This window comes from Drosophila miranda (genome assembly GCF_003369915.1).
Source record: "Drosophila miranda strain MSH22 chromosome Y unlocalized genomic scaffold, D.miranda_PacBio2.1 Contig_Y3_pilon, whole genome shotgun sequence".
Lineage (NCBI taxonomy): Eukaryota > Metazoa > Arthropoda > Insecta > Diptera > Drosophilidae > Drosophila > Drosophila miranda.
Window position 1 is genome coordinate 6,561,973 of NW_022881625.1, and position 23,715 is coordinate 6,585,687.

Below are 23,715 nucleotides of genomic sequence, written 5' to 3' on the forward strand. Positions count from 1 at the left end.
ATCAGCCCCGTAGAGTTGGCCGTAATCTGGGGCAACCACAGGGCGCTAGAGAAGCTGTTGAAGCATCCGCAGCTGAGGCTGACATCGCATTCCAAACTGCTGAACGCGGTTATCAGTCGCCTGGGTGAGCAGCCGCTGGACGACTTCTGTGACCACCAGCGCTGCTTCCAGCTGCTGCTCGAGAGCGATCGTGTGGACATCAATGAGGCGGACAAGGCTGGCCTGGTGCCACTCTCCTATGCGGTCAAGTATCGCAACACAAAGGTGGCACAGGAGCTTCTACGGCAGGGAGCGTAGATCGGGGCGAGAAGCGCGTTCGGAGATCTTCCCATACAGGAGATGGACCCGAAAGTGCTGGAGGAGCACTTCGATTCCTGCATCACCACCAACGGGGAGAAGCCCGGTGACCAGAGTTTCGAGATCATCATCAACTACAAGAATCTGATGAGACGCCAGCGAGGGCCCGGGCAGTCGGACAAGCGGAGCATTGGCCATCCTCACCAATTGGAGGACGAGATGACTCCAATCGCATACATCGCCGATTCCAAGGAGCTGCGTTACCTGAGTGCTCTTAGTGAAATAAAACTGAAGTGCGAAAATAATAGCAATTTCGACACCAAAAAAGTATTCAATGATGTTCTTGCTGAGTAAGTTAATATATTAATTAAAATTTTAATAATACATACTGCCTTGCTACATATGGATGTATGTTTGTACAGTGGCTCACAGCATAAATGAACCAAAGCACGTTAAAAATTTAAAATTTTCATAACTTCTAAACCATCAAACTTACCAATGAAAATCAAATGACAAACAAAACGAACTTCTTATATTTTTTAACATTTTTCTAAGACGTTTTAAATAATAAATAACAAAAATACTGCCTTTTTCCACCCCACAGCTTATTTTGTTCAAAGAGAATTTGAGCCAAATAGGCTGTGGGGGTGTTTTCTAGTGCGCATTTTGTTTTTTTCCTTTTTGCGGGGTAACGGAGAAGAATATCGAACTTTTTTTTTTGGTTGGTAAGATAAGTAAAATTAAAGACTATACAATACCAAGATGTTGCATGAGGAACAAATTCTTTTTCAATTTTTGTTTGACGCTTGAAGGTACGGGCGCGCGGGGCTATTACTTCAATTCCCTTTTTCGCTACTCGGCTTCGTCAATGCCTCGGTCAGCGTCGAGTCGGTGTGTCTCGAGAGAAAGAATACAAGAACAAAATATGAATCGTCTGCGTGCCGAAACCGTAGGGCAGCGTGATCGCTGATGTCTTTGGCGCGGCACAGTGGGGACTCAGCCGAAATAGTAAAAAAAAATGTATGAGTGCTTTAGATAAATTTAATGTACGCATCTAATAGAGAATTTTCCAATCGAATTTTCAAGATTGTTTTAGTTTAAAGTTTAACATTTTTTCAGTGTGCAAATATTTATTGAACTCATATTCACTAACTAATTTAGCAAGCTGAGACGGCCATAGGTCCCACTGTGCCGCTCCAAAGACATCGGCGATCCCCGACCACCGCTTCGACGGTGATGAGGCTCGAGAGTCTAGAATTGCCGAACAGACGAAACCGATGGGCAGCGGGGTCGCGGTAGAGACGAAGTACAGTCGAAAAGGGAATTGAAACCCCGCGCGCTCCCTCGTGCCTTTTGGGTTCTAATGTTAGGACCCGCCATAGAACAGCTTTTTGGGCGCTCATGCAACATCTTGGTATTGTATAGTCTTTGGTAAAATCTTAACAGAATTGTATTACAATTTTTTTTATAGGACTGCTCAATTGATTTTAACAGGGGTTTGAAGTTTGAAAAGTGCTCTGGTTCATTTAAGCTGTGAGGCACATATGTACATACATATATACTTCAGCGGTCGGCACGCACACATTACATTACGTTTGTGTGCGTTGACAGAAGTCAAACTAAAACAAAAAGTATTATTGTGTTGCTGCCGACCACTGTTACAAACGCGTTGTGCCGGGTCGCAGTTTGACATGATCGTTCATGTTCTATTACGTGATCCGGTGTTTCTTGCGAATCATGCCCCTTTAAGTCCGTTTGCGAGACTTTGGTCGTCGCTCGGATTTTGACCGGTAAATGCTCGTTTCGAAGTCCGTCTGCGCGCATTAGCCGTGCCGTCCCCTGATGTACATATGTACATACATACATATGTATGTAAAGGACAGTGTATCAAGCAGTTAGCACTATACCATCTAAATTAACATTTGAACTTAAGATACCATCGATAAGACCTAACCGATATAACCAGACTTAATCGATGTTTAAAAGACCTAACCGATAAGGGGTTATCGATACGGGAGTCGGTTGTTGGAAGTAGAAGCAGAAAGTTGAACAAAAAGTCGGAAGAACAGACTCATTAATTGCACATCTTAAATCATACACTTTGTTCTCTTTTTCGAAAAACACTATTAATAAACGATACATTATTATTAATCTTACATGTATGTACATAGGTGTACATGTATGTACATATGTGCATGCGAGCAGACAAGAAATGCACACAGACTGATGTATTATTTTTCTATTCAATTAATTAGGAAAACAAAAGGTGAAGCGGAGATTGAAATAAATTATGACTCTGTCAAACGCACTTTGCAAAGAAAAAGACAGCCTTTCTTGCCCAAGCCTCCATCTTCTGCAGAGAATGTTCTGGAAGCTTTTCAAGACGAAAATATTATGAACCGTTTTGGAATAACCAAGGGAAATACTGCAAATCAGTTCTATAAAAAAGTGTACGCATCGAGCTCGTTTGCTTATTGCATATTTTCATCAGACAAGGTAATCACCTTGATGCAAGCCAACATTCCGGAGCATAATAGTCATTATTTAATTGATGCTACATTTAAAGTGTGCCCTTTTGGAGATTTTAAGCAACTTTTAATAATTTATATTAAATATTTGCAGAAGGTAAATTTCTTCTTATGCTACACTTTATTTACTAACTCTAATCAAAAATTTTTTGTAATTAAATAACCCCTTTTGTTTTTGTTTTGATGACTCGCAAAACGGAGCTGTGTTATCAGCACTTATTTACATATATAGACTCGAACATTTGCTGCCTTAAAGGAGCATCCTTTATATCAGATTACGAAAAGGCAATGCGTAACGCGTTAAAAGGTCTGCATCCCAACATGAATTTTTACGCCTGTTGGTTTCATTTTACTCAAGCATGCAAGAAAAATGCCAAGCAATCGAGTGGTTTTGAAAAGGCGAAGCAATAAACTTAAATAAGAAGCTGTTTTCTCCATTTTTAAAATACTTTAATAGACAGTGGCTTAAAAAGGTATATTTTATTTATTGTTTAATAATTGAGTTGTATTTTACTTATCAATTTTTAACCCTAATTTTATAGGAGGGACCAAAAAGCATATCCGTGTTTAAGAGGTCAACTAGAACCACGAGCTCAGTAGAAGCTTATAATTTGAATTTGGGAAATAAAATTCGAGCAAATGGCAATAAATTTTTTGTAAATTTGTTCAATGTCTTATTGATGCAGAAAATGAAAAAAGTCGCGAGTTTGCTTTACTCTTTCAAAATGGTGGTAATGGAAATCAGACACAGAAGAAGAAATTACGTGTAAGTTGAATAAATTTTAAGTTAATCGTTCAAAATAATATGTTAGCTTAATTATTTTTGTTCTCAGGATCGCTCAAAAAAAAATAATGGACGCAATGGATCTTTTTTAAAGAGGTGAAATAGATATACAGGGATTTCTGACATGCACTGTTTCCTTAGCTGACCGCTTTTCAAAGCAGGACTTCTTTGAAGGGGTGGACAATGAAAGCAATTTAACTGGAATGTCTTCTGATATGAAATCTTCCACATCGTCACTTTCATCGAATGCTTCTCATTCAAGTCAGTCCTCTGATAAATCATTGGTTCAAATGAATCCATGCAATGTGTGCCTATGTAACCCAAAGTCTGTGTTGATGCGCCCGTGCAATCACGTAAACATTTGTGGTACATGTTGGGATCAAATTGTGGCCCACAACCAAGCAAAAAAAGAGTTGGAAGAAAATGAAAATATAAAGCCAAAATGTCCAAGTTGCAACCGAGAAGTCGAAGAGGCCATACGCAATGTTTTTATTTACAATTAACTTGTGTAAGTTAAGAACGACAAAATTTAAGAAAACTTCTATTATGATTTCTGTGTATTTGGACTATTGCACATTTTTTAATTTCAATAAAATCATGTTATAAAATGAAATGCTGTCAAAAAAATATAAGTGTATTTTACATGCGAAATTAGTTAATTATTTTCTGGCGGACTTAAGTCGTTTTGAAACGACATATCTCCGCCGTTCCACAAACGACATATCTCCGCGCGGAGTTATGACGTTTTGAGACGACATATCTCCGCGCGGAGGTATGTCGCTTTAAAACGACATAATTTCGCGCGGAGATATGTCGTTTGTGGATCGGCGGAGATATGTCGTCGGAGATATGTCGCTACCCCCCCTCCGAGGGAAACAGAGAGATGAAGGGGGATCTGTGTGTGCGTATCCAATGAATTAATATTTCATTCTAGAACGCAGTTGTCTGCGTTAGTTGGGCACACACACACATAGTACATATATGCTGGCAGCGTTCCCATTCAATCTACTCGACGGCTGATGCACGCCAGTAGCCCCCGCTGGAAACTTCCGCAGATTCTGGACCGCAGAGGATGCGGGCTATCGGCGACAGGGGAATACTACTAAGCAGAAAGAGAAGGCGAGTTCATATTATTGCCAATTTAATGCAAGAAAAATGAAGAGAGTGGAGTGGGCGATGCCAAAGGCAGAAGAAAGGCCGTAAACCAAAAGAAGAAGGCCTGTCTCGCTCTCTCTCGTGGGAATTGACTTTGAATTTCGAATATTTCGGTATGTTTTCATTGCGGCCAAAAACGGAGACGATTCCGTGTATTGCGATGCCAGCATCAACGAAAATAGATGCCCAAATGGAAGTGCAAACATCTCTGAGGGGAGGGGTGGAGTGTCGGACGTGTGGCCGTGTGTCTTCTGTCAGTGTGTGATTGGATACTGCTTGCTGCTTTCTGCTCGATGGCTGCCCCTAGAGCACGAGGTGCAGGCGTATCTGGAACACCAGCTGCTCGACGGTCTTCTTCAGGAGCGCCGCCAGGGACAGGATGAATCCCAGGAGGCTGAGGGAGAAGAGCCAGGGCGTGGTCATGAGCACGGCAAGGAAGACGAGCGTCTCGTCGCCCCGGGCATTGGCCATGCGCCACAGCAACTGGCGCTGGATGGTGCGCAGCTTGAACTTGCTGTTCCACAATCGGTGGCGCTTCGAGCCGACGGTTTCGTTGAAGCCCACGGTCTTCTCAACCAGCCAGAACACCGCGCAGCACAGCAGTTGCAGCACCAGCAGCACGACCTTGACCACAGTGGTCTCCAAGACGAGGTGGAACAAGGCCACCATGCGCTGACGGTGCTCCGGCTGCATTGTGGAGAGCACGACTGCGCCGAGGGACTCCAGCGGAGAGACCCTGGGGAAGGGCCGTCGGAGAGCTCCCCACTCCGAGTCCGACTCGGTGCGCTCTATCGAGCTGAACTCGCTCTGGCTCTGACAGGTCTGGCTCTGACAGGTCTGGCTCTGACAGGAGCACGACTCCTCCTCTTGGTCCTCCTCGGTGGGCATCAAGTAGTCGCCCTCGTAGTCGCCCTCGTAGTCGCCCTCGTAGTCGTCCTCGTAGTCGCCCTCGTAGTCGCCCTCGTAGTCGCCCTCGTAGTCGCCCTCGTAGCGGCAGTCGGAGTACTCTTCGTGGTCATCGTAGTAGTCTCCGCGGCTGTCCGGAGAAGCGCCGCCTGTCCAGAGGGAGCTCAACACGGGCGGTAGTCCCATCGAAGCCATCTGTGGCACAGCATTGAATCTGCAGGGGTTGGATTCATCTTATTCCAGCACCTGTGAGGAAATATTCGTTCATGGGCTTTGTTTTGTATTTGTATTTTTATTTACTTTATGTTCCCTGTGCTTTCGATATTTGCTGCCGTTCTCTGTGTTGTGCCGCTCTCTCCAGATATTCGTACTGAATGATTTCCAGAGCCAGTTCTGAACGGCTCCAAGTGAAAGTTCAGGGCCCACTTCGATGTTGTGTTTCGAATCACAGGTCAGGTGACGTACTTTCCCTGGGCAGAGCTGCGACTTGCAATAGTTGATCGGCTTTGTTGGTTTGGGATAGGACTTGCGATAAATACCATGCCACCATACTCCTTGGTGTGGCCGAAATGTTGGCTACCATTCTGGGATTAAGGAGTTAAGGGTTAAGGGTTAAGGAAAGTGGTGGAGGGGGGGGGGGGGGTATATTTTTGCTTGGCTTTACATCTTCCTTAAGCTGCTGTTTTGTGTCACAGCCAACCTGTCATTTGTACATTGAATTGCTGTTCGAGAGGTCTCTTTGGAGTCCTCTGTTCCCCGTGTACAAATTTACATAAAATCACAGGAAGCACTTAGGATTAATAGGGGGCACTCATCCCCCTCTACTCCCTCTCCCCCTTGTGGTGGTGTCATGGGTTAGGCATTTGCTGTGTTCGGCATTCAATTTGTGGCTTGATTTCTTACCTTTTATGATGCGCTATACGGCTGTAATCCATGTAGGACATGCACTTTGTTTATCCATTCAAAGGCGCTAAAGAGGGTAGTCCTGTAATCCAAAAGGGCATCCAGTATATCCAGAGCGAAGGTTAATCCATTCGATGGAGCGCTCAAGCAGACCAGCCAGGCGGTTGACCAGAAGCTTAACGAGCCTTAAAATTTCCAAGAGGCCGCCAGCCGGCAATTGTCCTTGCAGTCCCTCCAGTCGACTCCACTCCAGTCCATTTTTTTCCCAAACTGTGCGACGTGAATAACTTTTATGATTTCTGATTTATGGGCCCAAAGGCGCCCACACAATATAAATACTCCTCCCTTTTTTGTCGATAAGTTTATTTTCAGTCGTTACATTTACGAATAACAGGCGAGTTTTTCTACTCCAATCAAATATTAAAATTTAAAAACGAAACAGTTATTGGTTGATGTCTTTCAGCTTCTCTGAATCCGTCTTGGCGGCCCACAAGCGGCACCCAATTTTTTTAAAGTCATCGCTGCACATGACTATCGCCCTCAAATACTCGGCCGGCACCCCAGTTTCCTCTGATAGTCTTAACACGAACACTTTTTTTTTTCCTTAAAAACGGCAGCAATTTTTTGCATTGTCTTCGAATTCCTTGAAACCATACCTCTTATTGCTGTGTAATGTTGGTTCCTTACGTGGCTTCCCAAGGTGCTCAACCTTCCAATCATTTTGCCGCATAGTTTGCACTTGCAGCCATGCACGGGGGGCGAAGCCTTAGGGAAATCCGTGTTTTCAAATTGTCCTTTCCACTTTCAGTACTAAGAATGTCTTCAGTAAACATGTCTGCAGAATTAAGAAGGTTTTATATGTATTTTTTTTAAATTTTACTTATTTACTTACTTAAGTCCGGATCCTCCCAAACCTCCTGCTCCTGCTTCTCCTCCACGTGGTGCACTGGCTCAGACGAATCATATATTTCATCAGAAATAGTACACTCCATATCATTGACTGTATAATCAGAAATATTGTGAATATTGTCAGAAATGTTGTTAATATTCTTCTCAATATCGTGAGTTGTGGCCGACTCCTCCGTATGACCGTGCATATTGTTGTCAATATCCTCAATATCCTGAGTTGTGGCCGACTCCTCCGTATCACCGTGCATATAGTCAATATCCTCAATATCGTGAGTTGTGGCCGACTCCTCCGTATGACCGTTCATATTGTTGTCAATATCCTCAATATCCTGAGTTGTGGCCGACTCCTCCGTATCACCATGCATATTGTCAATATCCTCAATATCCTGAGTTGTGGCCGACTCCTCCGTATCACCGTTCATATTGTTGTCAATATCCTCAATATCCTGAGATATCATCAGAACAGAAATATTCTGCACCGGAGTAACAGGCTCAGCCTACTTCGCGTGCGTCGTCCCCGCTGAATGGAATACATTATTAGAATATAATATAAATGTAACTAATTTACTTACCCTTACGTTGATGGTCCAGAAAAAAAAAGTACAAATTAATCACTTATGCTGCACTTATGTCGCAAACTTGGGCTCCACCGAACGACAACGTCATGTTGGCAATTTCCTGTGCTTTCGGGCTTTGCACTTTCCGGCCTTGCAGATGGTCCCAGTATATCCCGCATAATACATTAACAAGAGCACTGTCCACCCCGTCAATTCTTACACCTCCCAAATTAATGTACATCTTTGTCTTATTTTGTGTTCTTTATTTATGTTTTAAATAACGGGGCATGTATGGTTTTGGTATTTACTCATCGATAGTATTATAAGAAATACCAATGTACTCGATATGCCAACACACATTTATTCGAATACGATGATCAAGAAGGAAGAACGTTTACAGATATTTTGTCGCTATACGATACGGACCGATAAATATCACATAATTCCGCGTCTAGTTTCCTGATTTCAACATGTATAAAAATAAAAATAAAATAATTGTAAGGCAACATATATTAACCCTAACCGATCGAGATATTATACTGCAATTAGTTTTATGCGATATTATACTGCGATATGATACTGCGATAGATTTTATGCGATATTATACTGCGATAAGTCTGAGGCGAGTTATTCGACGATCGACAAAAATAGAGAAAAGAGTGAAATAAGTTAATAAGAGTAACCCAAGAACCGCGCCAAGATGGATAAAAAGATAGATTCAGAAATGCATAAATTGCCGTGTTTCGATGAGGACATAAATGAACTCAATCTGTTCGAGCCGTATCAGGACAAAGAAGCAGAGGAACATCTGCCGTGTGGACCGCTGGACCGGCTGGTTAGTACATTGCCTATGGATGTTGACGACGACGACACTGAAGGTGAGTAGATTGTGGCAATTACATTGGAGCAGGTGAATCAGACTTTTCTTCCTCCAGGTATCGTCGGTAACGATGATCTGGTCAACGATATTGGTCGCCTTCAAGCGAGCAATGAATTGCACAAAGGTACAGGCCCCCGAAAATCTGGTAACGGACGCATTGGAAGAACTGAAAATGCAAGGAAACATAATGAATGGACGCATTAACATGACTGTAAATTTACAGAAACTAAGCGACTCAGAATTTTCCATTTACATGGATGAGTATCACATGCCGTGGTACCAATATGCAAAAAAAGGACCGGTACATAAATGGAAAATTCTTGCAGTCGCTGCAATCCCAATTAACGGGAATGAAACTCATTATTTGTATTTCCACATTTGTCCCGTTTCCAAAACATCTGCACTAGGCAGGAATGCGGTCAAGGAAGGACTCGATTTAGTATTGAGGGAGGTTGAGAGTGGGGGCTTGTCAAGTCAACTGTTGGCAGTTGGATCCGACCACTGCTTGGCAAATTTCATGCCGTGCAAAAGTGTAAGGGGAAAATTCCCCATATTGTGGGATCTGCCCCACCTCAAAAAGGTTATCCTAAAAAATGATATACATGAGGATGTGTTGTTGTCAAATATGTATGTCAAGGAATACAGGAAAGAAAATTACAAGAGTATCTTTGAGGCTACGAAGTAGGTAGACAACTTGCCCGACTACCTAATGTCTATGGTTAAAGTTAAAGAAATCATTAAAAATGAAATAATGAACTTATTACGCGCTGTTGAAAAACATTTCGAATTTAGAAACGAACCAATATGTTTTAACAACATGAACAGCAATACCTTCGAGGATCGTGCAAGCATTTATCAACAATTTTTATAAACATAATGAAAGTATCGTCTAAAGAAGATTTCAACAGAAACCCAGTATATTATGCTACAACTGTAGTGTTCATGGCTCTCCAAATAATGGACCAAAAAATTAAATTATTAAATAAGACGTTAGAAAATATTTTGTAGTATGTAGTATAATAATAATAATAATAATAATAATAACAATAATAATAATTATAATAATTTGTTTTTTATTTTATTTATTTTATGTAGTATGTATTATACATGTACTATACATAATTAATGTATTTTCAGCTGTAGAATGTAGAATATTTTCAGCCTGTACAAGATTTTCAGCTGTAGAATGTAGAATATTTCAGACTGTACAAGATTTTCAGCTGTAGAATGTGGAATATTTTCAGCCTGTACAAGATTTTCAGCTGTAGAAGCCTGTACAAGATTTTCAGCTGTAGAATGTAGAATATTTTCAGCCTGTACAAGATTTTCAGCTGTAGAATGTAGAATATTTCAGCCTGTACAAGATTTTCAGCTGTAGAAGCCTGTACAAGATTTTCAGCTGTAGAATGTAGAATATTTTCAGCCTGTACAAGATTTTCAGCTGTAGAATGTAGAATATTTCAGCCTGTACAAGATTTTCAGCTGTAGAAGCCTGTACAAGATTTTTAGCTGTAGTGTTCAATTTTTGTTTGTTGTTTGATTGATTTTTGAATTGATTGTTGTTGTTTGATTGATTTTGTTGTTCTGAAGGCTTGATCCACCGGTGACCAGGGACGCAGGATGGCTCTAAGCTATAGTATTTATTGTACGAGTAATAATCAACTAGCACAGCACTAGCATTTAACCCGTATTCAGAGCAGACTGTAAGTTTAAGTTAGTCTGAAATTGTTTTTATTAACATACGAATAATGAAATTGAACAAAACCCTTAATAATTTGTTGTCAGTAAGTAAGTAGTATATAATGGTTATATAGACAGTAAATATTGTATAAACGAATATCTTTACTGTATGTACCGTTTTGTACCAGAGTAAATATTTTGTAATTGCAAATGTTAGATTTATGCATTCTTGGATTTTCATTTCTTTTTCTTTTCGTTATAATAGTTTTATTATCTTTAATTGGTTTTCTGTTTTCTGTTTTCGTTTTTTTATACCCGATACTCAAAATGAGTATTGGGGTATATTAGATTTGTGGTAAAAGTGGATGTGTGTAACGTCCAGAAGGAATCGTTTACGACCCCATAAATTATATATATTCTTGATCAGCATCAATAGCCGAGTCGATTGAGCCCTGTCTGTCTGTCCGTCCGTCCGTCTGTCCGTCTGTCCGTCTGTTCGTCCCCTTTAGCGCCTTGTGCTCAAAGACTATAAGAGCTATAGCAGCGATGTTTTGGATCCAGACTTCTGTGATATGTCACTGCTAAAAGGAAATTTCAAAACTTTGCCCCGCCCACTTCAGCTCCCACAAAAGGCGAAAATCTGTGGCATCCACAATTTTGACGATACGAGAAAACAAAAAACGCAGAGTCGTAGAAGATGACTTTATCTTCTAGAGGGCAAATTCTGAACCAGATCTTATAATTATTATAGCCAGAATCAAGAAAACAATTTCATTCTTTCTCGCTCTGTCTCTTTCTAACACACAGGTTTCATGGTCGGTTTTGCCAATTGCAAAATATGAGTACAAGGATCTCAGAACCCGTAAAAGCTAGAGCAACCAAATTTGGTATCCACACTCCTGTGATATCGGACTTTGACCGTTTTGTGTCAAAATTTCGCCTTACCCCTTTCCGCCCACACAAAGGACGAAAATCTGTTGCATCTGTTAATCCCTCGTAGTCGCCCTCGTAGTCGCCCTCGTAGTCGCCCTCGTAGCGGCAGTCGGAGTACTCTTCGTGGTCATCGTAGTAGTCTCCGCGGCTGTCCGGAGAAGCGCCGCCTGTCCAGAGGGAGCTCAACACGGGCGGTGGTCCCATCGAAGCCATCTGTGGCACAGCATTGAATCTGCAGGGGTTGGATTCATCTTATTCCAGCACCTGTGAGGAAATATTCGTTCATGGGCTTTGTTTTGTATTTGTATTTTTATTTACTTTATGTTCCCTGTGCTTTCGATATTTGCTGCCGTTCTCTGTGTTGTGCCGCTCTCTCCAGATATTCGTACTGAATGATTTCCAGAGCCAGTTCTGAACGGCTCCAAGTGATAGTTCAGGGCCCACTTCGATGTTGTGTTTCGAATCACAGGTCAGGTGACGTACTTTCCCTGGGCAGAGCTGCGACTTGCAATAGTTGATCGGCTTTGTTGGTTTGGGATAGGACTTGCGATAAATACCATGCCACCATACTCCTTGGTGTGGCCGAAATGTTGGCTACCATTCTGGGATTAAGGAGTTAAGGGTTAAGGGTTAAGGAGAGTGGTGGAGGGGGGGGGGGTATATTTTTGCTTGGCTTTACATCTTCCTTAAGCTGCTGTTTTGTGTCACAGCCAACCTGTCATTTGTACATTGAATTGCTGTTCGAGAGGTCTCTTTGGAGTCCTCTGTTCCCCGTGTACAAATTTACATAAAATCACAGGAAGCACTTAGGATTAATAGGGGCACTCATCCCCCTCTACTCCCTCTCCCCCTTGTGGTGGTGTCATGGGTTAGGCATTTGCTGTGTTCGGCATTTAATTTGTGGCTTGATTTCTTACCTTTTATGATGCGCTATACGGCTGTAATCCATGTAGGACATGCACTTTGTTTATCCATTCAAAGGCGCTAAAGAGGGTAGTCCTGTAATCCAAAAGGGCATCCAGTATATCCAGAGCGAAGGTTAATCCATTCGATGGAGCGCTCAAGCAGACCAGCCAGGCGGTTGACCAGAAGCTTAACGAGCCTTAAAATTTCCAAGAGGCCGCCAGCCGGCAATTGTCCTTGCAGTCCCTCCAGTCGACTCCACTCCAGTCCATTTTTTTCCCAAACTGTGCGACGTGAATAACTTTTATGATTTCTTGGCCCAAAGGCGCCCACACAATATAAATACTCCTCCCTTTTTTGTCGATAAGTTTATTTTCAGTCGTTACATTTACGAATAACAGGCGAGTTTTTCTACTCCAATCAAATATTAAAATTTAAAAACGAAACAGTTATTGGTTGATGTCTTTCAGCTTCTCTGAATCCGTCTTGGCGGCCCACAAGCGGCACCCAATTTTTTTAAAGTCATCGCTGCACATGACTATCGCCCTCAAATACTCGGCCGGCACCCCAGTTTCCTCTGATAGTCTTAACACGAACACTTTTTTTTTTCCTTAAAAACGGCAGCAATTTTTTGCATTGTCTTCGAATTCCTTGAAACCATACCTCTTATTGCTGTGTAATGTTGGTTCCTTACGTGGCTTCCCAAGGTGCTCAACCTTCCAATCATTTTGCCGCATAGTTTGCACTTGCAGCCATGCACGGGGGGCGAAGCCTTAGGGGAAATCCGTGTTTTCAAATTGTCCTTTCCACTTTCAGTACTAAGAATGTCTTCAGTAAACATGTCTGCAGAATTAAGAAGTAATTATATGTATTTTTTTTAAATTTTACTTATTTACTTACTTAAGTCCGGATCCTCCCAAACCTCCTGCTCCTGCTTCTCCTCCACGTGGTGCACTGGCTCAGACGAATCATATATTTCATCAGAAATAGTACACTCCATACGATTGACTGTATCATCAGAAATATTGTGAATATTGTCAGAAATGTTAATATTCTTCTCAATATCGTGAGTTGTGGCCGACTCCTCCGTATGACCGTGCATATTGTTGTCAATATCCTCAATATCCTGAGTTGTGGCCGACTCCTCCGTATCACCGTGCATATTGTCAATATCCTCAATATCGTGAGTTGTGGCCGACTCCTCCGTATGACCGTGCATATTGTTGTCAATATCCTCAATATCCTGAGTTGTGGCCGACTCCTCCGTATCACCGTGCATATTGTCAATATCCTCAATATCGTGAGTTGTGGCCGACTCCTCCGTATGACCGTTCATATTGTTGTCAATATCCTCAATATCCTGAGTTGTGGCCGACTCCTCCGTATGACCATGCATATTGTCAATATCCTCAATATCCTGAGTTGTGGCCGACTCCTCCGTATCACCGTTCATATTGTTGTCAATATCCTCAATATCCTGAGATATCATCAGAACAGAAATGTTCTGCTCCGGAGTAACAGGCTCAGCCTACTTCGCGTGCGTCGTCCCCGCTGAATGGAATACATTATTAGAATATAATATAAATGTAACTAATTCACTTACCCTTACGTTGATGGTCCAGAAAAAAAAAGTACAAATTAATCACTTATGCTGCACTTATGTCGCAAACTTGTGCTCCACCGAACGACAACGTCATGTTGGCAATTTCCTGTGCTTTCGGGCTTTGCACTTTCCGGCCTTGCAGATGGTCCCAGTATATCCCGCATAATACATTAACAAGGGCACTGTCCACCCCGTCAATTCTTACACCTCCCAAATTAATGTACATCTTTGTCTTATTTTGTGTTCTTTATTTATGTTTTAAATAACGGGGCATGTATGGTTTTGGTATTTACTCATCGATAGTATTATAAGAAATACCAATGTACTCGATATGCCAACACACATTTATTCGAATACGATGATCAAGAAGGAAGAAAGTTTACAGATATTTTGTCGCTATACGATACGGACCGATAAATATCACATAATACCGCGTCTGTTTCCTGATTTCAACATGTATAAAAATAAAAATAAAATAATTGTAAGGCAACATATATTAACCCTAACCGATCGAGATATTATACTGCAATTAGTTTTATGCGATATTATACTGCGATATGATACTGCGATAGATTTTATGCGATATTATACTGCGATAAGTCTGAGGCGAGTTATTCGACGATCGACAAAAATAGAGAAAAGAGTGAAATAAGTTAATAAGAGTAACCCAAGAACCGCGCCAAGATGGATAAAAAGATAGATTCAGAAATGCATAAATTGCCGTGTTTCGATGAGGACATAAAGGAACTCAATCTGTTGGAGCCGTATCAGGACAAAGAAGCAGAGGAACATCTGCCGTGTGGACCGCTGGACCGGCTGGTTAGTACATTGCCTATGGATGTTGACGACGACGACACTGAAGGTGAGTAGATTGTGGCAATTACATTGGAGCAGGTGAATCAGACTTTTCTTCCTCCAGGTATCGTCGGTAACGATGATCTGGTCAACGATATTGGTCGCCTTCAAGCGAGCAATGAATTGCACAAAGATACAGGCCCCCGAAAATCTGGTAACGGACGCATTGGAAGAACTGAAAATGCACGGAAACATAATGAATGGACGCATTAACATGACTGTAAATTTACAGAAACTAAGCGACTCAGAATTTTCCATTTACATGGATGAGTATCACATGCCGTGGTACCAATATGCAAAAAAAGGACCGGTACATAAATGGAAAATTCTTGCAGTCGCTGCAATCCCAATTAACGGGAATGAAATTCATTATTTGTATTTCCACATTTGTCCCGTTTCCAAAACATCTGCACTAGGCAGGAATGCGGTCAAGGAAGGACTCGATTTAGTATTGAGGGAGGTTGAGAGTGGGGGCTTGTCAAGTCAACTGTTGGCAGTTGGACCCGACCACTGCTTGGCAAATTTCATGCCGTGCAAAAGTGTAAGGGGAAAATTCCCCATATTGTGGGATCTGCCCCACCTCAAAAAGGTTATCCTAAAAAATGATATACATGAGGATGTGTTGTTGTCAAATATGTATGTCAAGGAATACAGGAAAGAAAATTACAAGAGTATCTTTGAGGCTACGAAGTAGGTAGACAACTTGCCCGACTACCTAATGTCTGATAAAGTTAAAGAAATCATTAAAAATGAAATAATGAACTTATTACGCGCTGTTGAAAAACATTTCGAATTTAGAAACGAACCAATATGTTTTAACAACATGAACAGCAATACCTTCGAGGATCGTGCAAGCATTTATCAACAATTTTTATAAACATAATGAAAGTATCGTCTAAAGAAGATTTCAACAGAAACCCAGTATATTATGCTACAACTGTAGTGTTCATGGCTCTCCAAATAATGGCCCAAAAAATTAAATTATTAAATAAGACGTTAGAAAATATTTTGAAGTATGTAGTATAATAATAATAATAATAATAATAATAACAATAATAATAATTATAATATTTTGTTTTTTATTTTATTTATTTTATGTAGTATGTATTATACATGTACTATACATAATTAATGTATTTTCAGCTGTAGAATGTAGAATATTTTCAGCCTGTACAAGATTTTCAGCTGTAGAATGTAGAATATTTCAGCCTGTACAAGATTTTCAGCTGTAGAATGTAGAATATTTTCAGCCTGTACAAGATTTTCAGCTGTAGAAGCCTGTACAAGATTTTCAGCTGTAGAATGTAGAATATTTTCAGCCTGTACAAGATTTTCAGCTGTAGAATGTAGAATATTTCAGCCTGTACAAGATTTTCAGCTGTAGAAGCCTGTACAAGATTTTCAGCTGTAGAATGTAGAATATTTTCAGCCTGTACAAGATTTTCAGCTGTAGAATGTAGAATATTTCAGCCTGTACAAGATTTTCAGCTGTAGAAGCCTGTACAAGATTTTTAGCTGTAGTGTTCAATTTTTGTTTGTTGTTTGATTGATTTTTGAATTGATTGTTGTTGTTTGATTGATTTTGTTGTTCTGAAGGCTTGATCCACCGGTGACCAGGGACGCAGGATGGCTCTAAGCTATAGTATTTATTGTACGAGTAATAATCAACTAGCACAGCACTAGCATTTAACCCGTATTCAGAGCAGACTGTAAGTTTAAGTTAGTCTGAAATTGTTTTTATTAACATACGAATAATGAAATTGAACAAAACCCTTAATAATTTGTTGTCAGTAAGTAAGTAGTATATAATGGTTATATAGACAGTAAATATTGTATAAACGAATATCTTTACTGTATGTACCATTTTGTACCAGAGTAAATATTTTGTAATTGCAAATGTTAGATTTATGCATTCTTGAATTTTCATTTCTTTTTCTTTTCGTTATAATAGTTTTATTATCTTTAATTGGTTTTCTGTTTTCTGTTTTCGTTTTGTTATACCCGATACTCAAAATGAGTATTGGGGTATATTAGATTTGTGGTAAAAGTGGATGTGTGTAACGTCCAGAAGGAATCGTTTACGACCCCATAAAGTATATATATTCTTGATCAGCATCAATAGCCGAGTCGATTGAGCCCTGTCTGTCTGTCCGTCCGTCCGTCTGTCCGTCTGTTCGTCCCCTTCAGCGCCTAGTGCTCAAAGACTATAAGAGCTATAGCAGCGATGTTTTGGATCCAGACTTCTGTGATATGTCACTGCTAAAAGGAAATTTCAAAACTTTGCCCCGCCCACTTCCGCTCCCACAAAAGGCGAAAATCTGTGGCATCCACAATTTTGACGATACGAGAAAACAAAAAACGCAGAATCGTAGAAGATGACTTTATCTTCTAGAGGGCAAATTCTGAACCAGATCGTATAATTATTATAGCCAGAATCAAGAAAACAATTTCATTCTTTCTCGCTCTGTCTCTCTCTAACACACAGGTTTCATGGTCGGTTTTGCCAATTGCAAAATATGAGTTCAAGGATCTCAGAACCCGTAAAAGCTAGAGCAACCAAATTTGGTATCCACACTCCTGTGATATCGGACTTTGACCGTTTTGTGTCAAAATTTCGCCTTACCCCTTTCCGCCCACACAAAGGACGAAAATCTGTTGCATCCACAATATTGCACTTTCGAGAAAACTAAAAACGCAGAATCATAGATATTGACCATATCTATCAGATTGCTGAATCTGGATCAGGTCAGATCATTTTTATAGCCAATAGGAACAAATCAATTTGCAGTGGCTACGCAAATTTTTTCTGTCTCTCTCGCACGCACTCTTTGTCGTGTCGTTTAATATTAGCGGCGTCTGCCGGAGGAGAGCCATACTGACTTAGTATCGGGTATAACCGTAGAGTTGCGGTGTCCGCAGCAACTCACAACGTTCCCCCTCGTTTTTTTTTTGCATTTGATATGATTCGGTTCAAAATGTGTGTGTTGTTTACGCACATATTATGGTTAATGGTTCTTAATCTTGTTCGTTACTCTTTTATTACCTTTTTTGTATATCTTTTGTTTTATAAATTAATTTTTAGCTAAGCTGAGGAGCGTAGCGTATCGGATCAAATCAATCAAAAGTTGATGGGTCTAAGGGGCTAGCTAACGCGGCAGTCAATTTCAATGGCAATGAAAATCCAAATGGAAATTTATGCAAACCATGCGGCAAAAATAAAAAAAAAATTAACTAAAAACGCAGAATCATAGACGAGGGGGAACGTTGTGAGTTGCTGCGGACACCGCAACTCTACAGTTATACCCGATACTAAGTCAGTATGGCTCTCCTCCGGCAGACGCCTCTTCAGAAAATCAGTCTGAGCGTGACGTCGGGCGCTGCGTAGCCACTGCAAATTGATTTGTTCCTTTTGGCTACAAAAATGATCCGATCTGATCCAGATTTAGCAATCTGATAGATATGGTCATTATCTATGATTTTGCGTTTTTAGTTTTCTCGAATCTGCAATATTATGGATGCAACAGATTTTCGTCCTTTGTGTCGGCGGAAGGGGGTGGGACGAAATTATGAGATATACGTTTTATAGTGAGATCTAACAGGAGTGCGGATACTAAATTTGGTTACTCTGGCGTTAATAGTCTCTGAGATTTGTGGATGCCCCAGATTTTCGTCCTTTGCGGTGGCGGAAGGGGGTGTGGCGAAATTTTGACACAAAACGGTCAAGGTCCGATATCACAGGAGTGTGGATACCAAATTTGGTTGCTCTAGCTCTTATGGGTTCTGAGATCCTTGAACTCATATTTTGCAATTGGCAAAACCGACCATGAAACCTGTGTGTTAGAGAGAGACAGAGCAAGAAAGAATGAAATTGTTTTCTTGATTCTGGCTATAATAATTATACGATCTGGTTCAGAATTCGCCCTCTAGAAGATATAGTCATCTTCTACGATTCTGCGTATCGTCGAAATTGTGGATGCCACAGATTTTCGCCCTTTGTGGGAGCGGAAGTGGGCGGGGCAAAGTTTTGAAATTTTCTTGTAGCAGTGACATATCACAGAAGTCTGGATCCAAAACATCGTTGCTATAGCTTTTATAGTCTTTGAGCACTAGGCGCTGAAGGGGACGGACAGACGGACGGACGGACAGACGGACGGACGGACAGACGGACGGACGGACAGACGGACAGACAGACATGGCTCAATCGACTCGGCTATTGATGCTGATCAAGAATATATACTTTATGGGGTCGGAAACGATTCCTTCTGGACGTTACACACATCCACTTTTACCACAAATCTAATATACCCCAATACTCATTTCGAGTATCGGGTATAATAATGCCATAAATTGGATAAACAATCCAAGCACAGTTTGCCAAAACTCAGACTTTATGGACAAGCAATTTAGTTTAGTGTTTACTCTGCTCTCCTCCTCCCACGCAGCTAGAGGGTCTCTCGATCTGATCACATCACGTATTCGGGAAGGGTATGGTAAAATATCATGTGAGAATGTTATAGCAGTGTAAGACAGTACGTATATAGTATAAATTATTGACAGACGATCGGAGAAACGCGGCTGATCCTGTGCAGCTGGACATATACATATTCAGTTTATCGCGTTAAAAACTTTACATTAATCACGTCTGTCCCTCTTCTACTTACTCTTTCCGAAGTGTTGTCATTTGCTGATTTCACTTTTGCAGCTGCACCAACACAAAGAACTTTAGAAGAGGATTCGGTGTGCAGCTCAGAGCCAATTTTGGTGGGCAATTTCCTAGGCTCCAGCTCTCTCAGTCTCCAAATTCCAGATGTTCCCACAGACAGAAAGAAGAACAGGGCTGAAAGGTTTATAAATATAAATTCACTCAAAGAAAAAATTAGAAGTCGAAACAGTTTTCGAATCGCGAATGAAGATAATCTCATTATTATTTTTCTTTTAAAACTAGTAATAATGTCGTTGGACTCCCTTTCCTTTGTGACACACTTTATTCTCAAATTCCAGAGTGATACGAGTACTTTTTTTTTTACCAGTGTTATAGTATATACATATGTGAGCTCCAAGAGAAGGGGGAATAAAATTCCACTCCAGACTCCGTATACTCTGTGATTTCGACTGGTTTCCGTAGATGAACCAAATGTTTAAGAGTTTAAGGGCAATTTGTGTTTTTCGAAGCTTTTCGCAATAAGTATAGATTACCTTGACTACATCAATATTTCTGAAAGCAGTGCTCTTAATTGCTAGGGTCAGATGCGACTGAGAGAGGAGTTGCTCACTTTTGAAATCGTTTGCTGTTAAGTTTTCTGTTAATTATTGTGATATTACGCCATTCTGTCAACCGATGTCTTAGTAAAGCTTTGGGTCGAGCTTCAGCTTGGACAAACAATGAAGTTGTTTGTCAATTGCTTGGGCAAATACTCGTACTCAGGTGGAAAAACAAATACCAGAATGGGGAAAAGGTTAAGATGGGAGACAAGAAAATATCAAATAAAGGGCCAATTAAGGAAGGTGATTGTGCGATTCTGTTTATCTTATCAACGACAAATTTTGACCCCAGGGGCGTCATTTACTATCCTCAATTTGTTTGCATACTAAAGCAACATTAGCCGAAGAGCTACCTACAAAAGAGCTACCTTCCTGATTCCCAATTCGTAGGCTATTGATAAGCAATCAGTGGGGGAATATTCAAATTAGCCAGGTCTCATGTGTGATTAGCCGATTTCTCACACATTTCAAGCATCAAAGCAGACAGCAGACAGAACGGAAAAGAACAGAACAGAACACAACAGAGCGGAGAAGACGTTGAGCTGACGGCTGGAGGGATCAGATCCCACAGAAGAAGCCGCCTTGAAATTTACGAAAAGAGCCGCCTATAAGTCGCAAGATTTCAGCACTGCCCAGGGCTTTATCTAAAGCTCCATTCGGAACAGTATTCAAAGCATAAAGCGTAACCAATTGATTGCTAATTTATATTGATGTGTCGATTATTTTATGATTATTCTTTATGATCGTTAAATTTTGATATACCAAAAGGCGAGCGAGATCGAACACCAAACTTGATTCAAATTTGTAGATCACTTTGAACAATCAAGCCACTCCCTGAGTACTTCTCAGGCCTTGTCTTACCTTGTTTTCAGCTGGATTGTTATAATTTAATAACTACACGGGAGGGCAAATTAAGTCTGTAGATCGGGTACCACAAAAACCACTTAAAGACGCTTTCTTTAATTGCCCCCAAAACGAAGATTTGGTTTTTATTTTTCGAGAAACCTGTGGGATAGCTTTCGGCTGCGGATGTGGCTGTGACTGTGGCTCTGACTGTGGCTCTGCCTCCAGCTGCTGGCCAGCTCCATGGACAGACAGTCATTTGTGTGAAAATCATCGTAGCATGAAGCGTTGTCAAATACCGTTTGATGCGGGGGTCGGTCCACTCTCATGCTTTTGTTTCGGACATTTCAAGGTCTGTACAGAAACCGTCTGTTGGGTCAGACCTCCCTCCATTGACCAGAGCAGAGCTCTAACAATGCGGGTTCTGGCATCATTTTCATAGAAAGGGCATTAGAAGTTACTCATACGCACCGTGGGTTGGATAAGATTAGCGAAAGCCCACATAGACATAGCTCATCCTCCCCATTCTCACTTGACTCTTTGCAGACAGCAGAATGAGCTCTAACAACTGCGGTTTCATCGATCCGCAGGGCCAGTTGAGCGCAGCCCTCGCTAATCGGGACATACGGGAATTCCACACTGCCCTGGACAGCGGTGCCCAGGCCAATCGCCAGGACGATCGAATGCCTCTCAGGTGGGCTCCTGCATTCAGCTGCTGCTCGAGTACGGAGCCTCTCCGAATTTGGTGGATCAGGGTGAGTTCACGCCCCTCCACCATGTGCTGAAGAATAGAAAGATTGAGGCAGGCACTAAGCTGGAGCTGATCCGACTTTTCCTGAAACAACCACAGTTGGACATTGACAGCTATCGGAACGGGCAGGTACGCCAGATGCTGAGGGATTAGTATCCGGAACTGCCGTTGCCGGAGCTGCGCGAGGCCGGAGCAGAGATCGACTGCGAGCGACTCCTCCGCACGCTGCGGGACGGAGACGAGAACCAGCTCGAGCAACAGTTCGCGGAGTACCACCAGAACGTCAGCGGAAACGCAGACAACCAATGCAATGCCAAACAGGAGGAGTATCAGTCCCTGCTGGCGGAGAGTATCAAGCGGGGCAAGCAGCGAGCCTTTGAGGCCATCCTCGAGACGGGCATCAACATTAATCCTTCAAAATTGAGCGACATCAGCCCCGTGGAGTTGGCCATAATCTGGGGCAACCACAGGGCGCTAGAGAAGCTGTTGAAGCATCCGCAGCTGAGGCTGACATCGCATTCCAAGCTGCTGAACGCGGTTATCAGTCGCCTGGGTGAGCAGCCGCTGGACGACTTCTGTGACCACCAGCGCTGCTTCCAGCTGCTGCTCGAGAGCGATCGTGTGGACATCAATGAGGCGGACAAGGCTGGCCTGGTGCCACTCTCCTATGCGGTCAAGTATCGCAACACAAAGGTGGCACAGGAGCGTCTACGGCAGGGAGCGTACATCGGGGCGAGAAGCGCGTTCGGAGATCTTCCCATACAGGAGATGAACCCGAAAGTGCTGGAGGAGCACTCAGGTGGGTTTATATCACCACCAACGGGTAGAAGCCCGGTGACCAGAGTTTCGAGATCATCATCAACTACAAGAATCTGATGAGACGCCAGCGAGAGCCCGGGCGGTCGGACAAGCGGAGCATTGGCCATCCTCACCAATTGGAGGACGAGATGACTCCAATCGCATACATCGCCGATTCCAAGGAGCTGCGTTACCTGCTGCAGCACCCGCTAATCTCGAGTTTCCTCTTCCTCAAGTGGCACCGCCTCTCGGTGATCTTCTATCTGAACTTTCCACTTTACTCTCTCTTCACTGCCTCCATTATCACGCATACGCTCCTTAAGTTCCACGAAAGCGACCACACGGGCCTGACTGCCCTCTTCGGCCTGTTCTCTTGGATAGCGATTGTGTATCTCATGATCCGAGAGGTCATACAGCTTGCCATGTCGCCGCTGCTGTACTTCAGGTCCATCACGAACCTGATGGAGGTGTCTCTCATTGTCTTGTCGATCCTAACCTGCATGGAAGCCAGCTACGACAAGGAGACGCAGCGCATACTGGCCGTCTTCACCATTCTGCTGGTGTCCGTGGAGTTCTGCCTGCTGGTTGGCTCCCTGCCAGTACTCTCAATTTCGACGCACATGCTCATGCTGCGCGCCGTCTCCAGCAGCTTCATCAAGAGCTTTGCTCTCTACTCGATCTTTGTGCTTACGTTTAGTCTGTGCTTCTACATACTGTTTGGCAAGCCCCAGGTGGATTCCTCCTCTCCGAAGGACAGCACGCCAGAGCCAGCAAAGGAGGGAGAAGATGATGGTCACTTCAACACATGATCCGTGCCCATCGAGGCGCTCATAAAGACGATTGTGATGCTCACGGGAGAATTTGATGCCGGTGACATAAAGTTTGACAGCGTCTACACTTACCTGATCTTCCTGCTCTTTGTGTTCTTCATGACCATTGTGCTGTTCAATCTCCTGAATGGTCTGGCTGTCAGCGATACTCAGGTGGGTTTATATTTCCTTTTCTTCCTCGGCTTTATCCAACTGTTTTCTCCCCTCTCTTTTCCCACAGGCCATCAAGGCCCAGGCGGAACTGAACGGCGCCATTGTCCGCACCAATATGCTGACCCGCTACGAGCAAGTTCTCACTGGCCGAGATGAACACGCTCAGACCTCATCGTCCCAGTTGA

The 23,715-nt window shown here is 42.3% G+C and overlaps 2 protein-coding genes, 1 long non-coding RNA gene and 1 pseudogene across 3 annotated transcripts; 2 read left to right on the forward strand and 2 right to left on the reverse strand.

Annotated features, from left to right (window-relative positions):
• On the forward strand, nucleotides 1-23,672 carry LOC117194416 (annotated as a pseudogene).
• Nucleotides 2,991-4,260, forward strand: LOC117194422. Its single transcript, XR_004474819.1, has 3 exons — nucleotides 2,991-3,298; nucleotides 3,368-3,591; nucleotides 3,659-4,260. It is a non-coding gene; the product is annotated as an uncharacterized LOC117194422 (long non-coding RNA).
• Nucleotides 7,229-7,698, reverse strand: LOC117194419. Its single transcript, XM_033398988.1, has 2 exons — nucleotides 7,466-7,698; nucleotides 7,229-7,408 (listed from the first exon to the last, which is right to left on the reverse strand). The coding sequence occupies exons 1-2, from the start codon at nucleotides 7,668-7,670 to the stop codon at nucleotides 7,290-7,292; spliced, it is 324 nt and encodes a 107-aa protein (XP_033254879.1). The 5' UTR covers nucleotides 7,671-7,698; the 3' UTR covers nucleotides 7,229-7,289.
• On the reverse strand, nucleotides 13,020-13,541 carry LOC117194417. Its single transcript, XM_033398986.1, has 2 exons — nucleotides 13,336-13,541; nucleotides 13,020-13,278 (listed from the first exon to the last, which is right to left on the reverse strand). Exons 1-2 carry the CDS (start codon nucleotides 13,535-13,537, stop codon nucleotides 13,022-13,024), a joined length of 459 nt encoding a protein of 152 aa, XP_033254877.1. The 5' UTR covers nucleotides 13,538-13,541; the 3' UTR covers nucleotides 13,020-13,021.
• Nucleotides 23,673-23,715: the final 43 nt, after the last annotated feature.

What these genes read in the sequence shown, in the direction of transcription:
- LOC117194419 (XM_033398988.1), bottom strand. Translation starts at nt 7,670, where the DNA reads ATGCACGGTCATACGGAGGAGTCGGCCACAACTCACGATATTGAGAAG. An exon ending in TTGGGAGGATCCGGACTTAA is followed by an intron (nt 7,409 to 7,465) that starts GTAAGTAAATAA and finishes TTAATTCTGCAG; the next exon opens with ACATGTTTACTGAAGACATT.
- LOC117194417 (XM_033398986.1), bottom strand. Translation starts at nt 13,537, where the DNA reads ATGCACGGTCATACGGAGGAGTCGGCCACAACTCACGATATTGAGAAG. An exon ending in TTGGGAGGATCCGGACTTAA is followed by an intron (nt 13,279 to 13,335) that starts GTAAGTAAATAA and finishes TTAATTCTGCAG; the next exon opens with ACATGTTTACTGAAGACATT.